At 36.9% G+C, this 2,500-nt stretch overlaps 1 protein-coding gene across 18 annotated transcripts in view; it reads left to right on the top strand.

Moving 5' to 3' along the window:
• The window catches only part of FOXP2 (forkhead box P2), a 432,109-nt gene that overhangs the window by 396,231 nt on the left and 33,378 nt on the right, over positions 1-2,500 (top strand). For all 18 annotated transcript variants that reach the window (XR_005266609.2, XR_011807001.1, XM_072033571.1 and 15 more), the window contains 3 exons: positions 1,066-1,267; positions 1,988-2,064; positions 2,204-2,305. Coding sequence is in view for 16 of the 18 variants with exons in the window: in XM_072033571.1 (XP_071889672.1) it covers positions 1,066-1,267; positions 1,988-2,064; positions 2,204-2,305 (381 nt within the window). In the remaining 2 variants the exon portion in view is untranslated. The remainder of the gene's footprint in view (positions 1-1,065; positions 1,268-1,987; positions 2,065-2,203; positions 2,306-2,500) is intronic.

The following is a 2,500-nucleotide window of genomic DNA, read 5'->3' as shown; positions in this document are numbered from 1 at the left end:
GAGTATCATTTAAGTATATGGCAGCAATCTTTTTATGTGCTGCCCTGAGTATAAATTCTGCTAATTGGATGCTATTTATGACAAAAGATGTATGGTAAATATGACAGAGGTAATACGAGTTTTTGATAATGAGGAACAGGGCCTTACTGAGGGGAGTAATGAAGGGCACACTGTTAAACAGCTTGCATACATTCTCACCTTTTTTTTCTTTTTTTCTACCCTGACACCCACTTTCCAGGGTACATCAGCAATAAGTGACACTGTAATCATAAATTGAAAATGATACTTCCAGAGGAATTGGCAAACTTGACATTTCATTATATTTGTTAACACATGCCACAAATGATTGTTAGTGAGGAAATTCCATTTCCCTCTCTCCATCTCCAATCAGATTTAATTTGAAAATTTTCAGCCTCCTCCGGCTAATTTGCAATTAAGACAATTTTGTTTGAATATGTAGTAATGTCATTACCATTCCACCAAATTAGCAAGGAGACTAAAGGTCAGTGTAAAATTTTCCAGCTGGCTGGAGCCTCTCAGCTGAGATTTGGGACTGTGGAAAAAAAAAAAAAAAAAAAAAAAAAAAAGAGAGAGAGAAAAAAACTCAACCTCTAGCAGCATCAGAATAGCAACTTATTTTGAGTCTTGTTTGTGTGAATACTAACATCGTTTATTACATTTATTGTTGTTATTGTTGTTTCAGCAGGAGCTAGATCTGTTTTACAACAGACCTAAATAATCACCAGCTAGTTTCTGTTGCAGGCAAATATACTTTCTGTGAAGTCTGGTAGTACTAGAAGGAGTTAGTCCTAAGTAACATTGCAGCAGATTATTAGATAACCTCTAACAGCATCCTCTAATTAGAGTTCTTATGATACAATTTCATCCTGTAATTAGTTGAGATTGGCTGCTTCCTTTTGCAGCTTATTAGTGGCAACACAGCTGTAGAAGTGAATCCACTCTCATTTGTCAAACCTTTTTAAGTCTCCCTCTGTCTCCCTTGTTCCTCTCTCTCCCTTTTTTTTTTTTTTTTTTTGGCTTTACTTTTCTTTTGGTTTTCTACAGCTAAATTTGGTGTCTAGTGTCACCATGTCTAAGAACATGTTGGAGACATCCCCACAGAGCTTACCTCAAACTCCCACAACACCAACAGCCCCCGTCACCCCAATTACCCAGGGACCCTCCGTAATCACCCCAGCCAGTGTACCTAATGTGGGAGCCATTCGAAGACGGCATTCAGACAAATACAACATTCCCATGTCATCAGGTAGGGTACTTTGGATTCAATATTTTAATTTTCCTTAAACTTACACAATAACAAATATGTTGTGGAGGCAAGTTGTAGATGTCAAAGAGGTGTTGATAACTGATAACTTATATATATATAATTTCAATCTCTAATTCCCTTTGTAACTGATTATAATGAAAAATAAAAGAAGGTCTGAAACAGTCTTCATGTAATGTAAAATGTTAACAGTGGAAACGTGAAAAGGTTTGGTAGTAGTGACAGTATGCAGTGCCTTAGCTGTCATTAGGCTGTGCTAACCGTATTTCATTCTGTATATGTGTGTTAGTGTACCACTTCACTTCTCTGTTAACTAGAGAAAAAATCCCACGAAGGAATATTTTAGATGGGGGGGAAAAAAGAGGGCAGGGAAGGAGGTGGTTGACTGGCATTGTACAGCCACATAAAAAAAAAAAAATCAGATTGCAAGTTTTAAAAGGGTCTTGCTGCTGGAGGCATGCTGGGTGTATGCTGTTTATGTACATCGAACAGCTGACTGGGGTATGCTTCATTTGCACTTTTACATCAAGGAGCACAGAAAAGACTTTGGTATAATTTGATTGTCTGTGGCCTTTTGTGTGTTCCTGAGTAAACAGTTCCTTTCAGAATTGTGAACACATAGTGAGCAATGTCAGCAATTGTACTGTACAATGCAGACTACCCATAAGATTAATGTCCAGTTTTTATGGTTTTCTCTTATAGAAATTGCCCCAAACTATGAATTTTATAAAAATGCAGATGTCAGACCTCCATTTACTTATGCAACTCTCATAAGGCAGGTAAGTAGAGAGAAAATTAAGTTTGCTTGATTAAATTAAAATTCATTAATGCTTAAAGTAAGGCTTGGTTGAGAAAGTGTCATCCAGCCTAGTTAGTAAACCATTATTTTATGTCACTATGTATCTTGTCTCATTTCAGGCTATCATGGAATCAAGTGACAGGCAGTTAACACTTAATGAAATTTACAGCTGGTTTACACGGACATTTGCTTACTTCAGGCGTAATGCAGCAACTTGGAAGGTAACTTCTTTGCTGGCAGTTTAAAGATGCCTCGCTCAGTTCCTTACAGATAGCACAAGGAACATTTATTTACATGACATAAGCAGATTAGTATCTGCTTCCCCTCTTTTTAACCTGCCTCTTGAATGGAATGAATTCCCTCTCTCAAAATGACAAGTGAAAGAATAATTTTGCCTCTGATATAGTTTTCTAATT

The sequence above is a fragment of the Anas platyrhynchos genome, chromosome 1 (genome assembly GCF_047663525.1).
Source record: "Anas platyrhynchos isolate ZD024472 breed Pekin duck chromosome 1, IASCAAS_PekinDuck_T2T, whole genome shotgun sequence".
Taxonomy (NCBI): Eukaryota; Metazoa; Chordata; class Aves; order Anseriformes; family Anatidae; genus Anas; species Anas platyrhynchos.
This window is presented reverse-complemented; position numbering and strand designations above follow the sequence as displayed.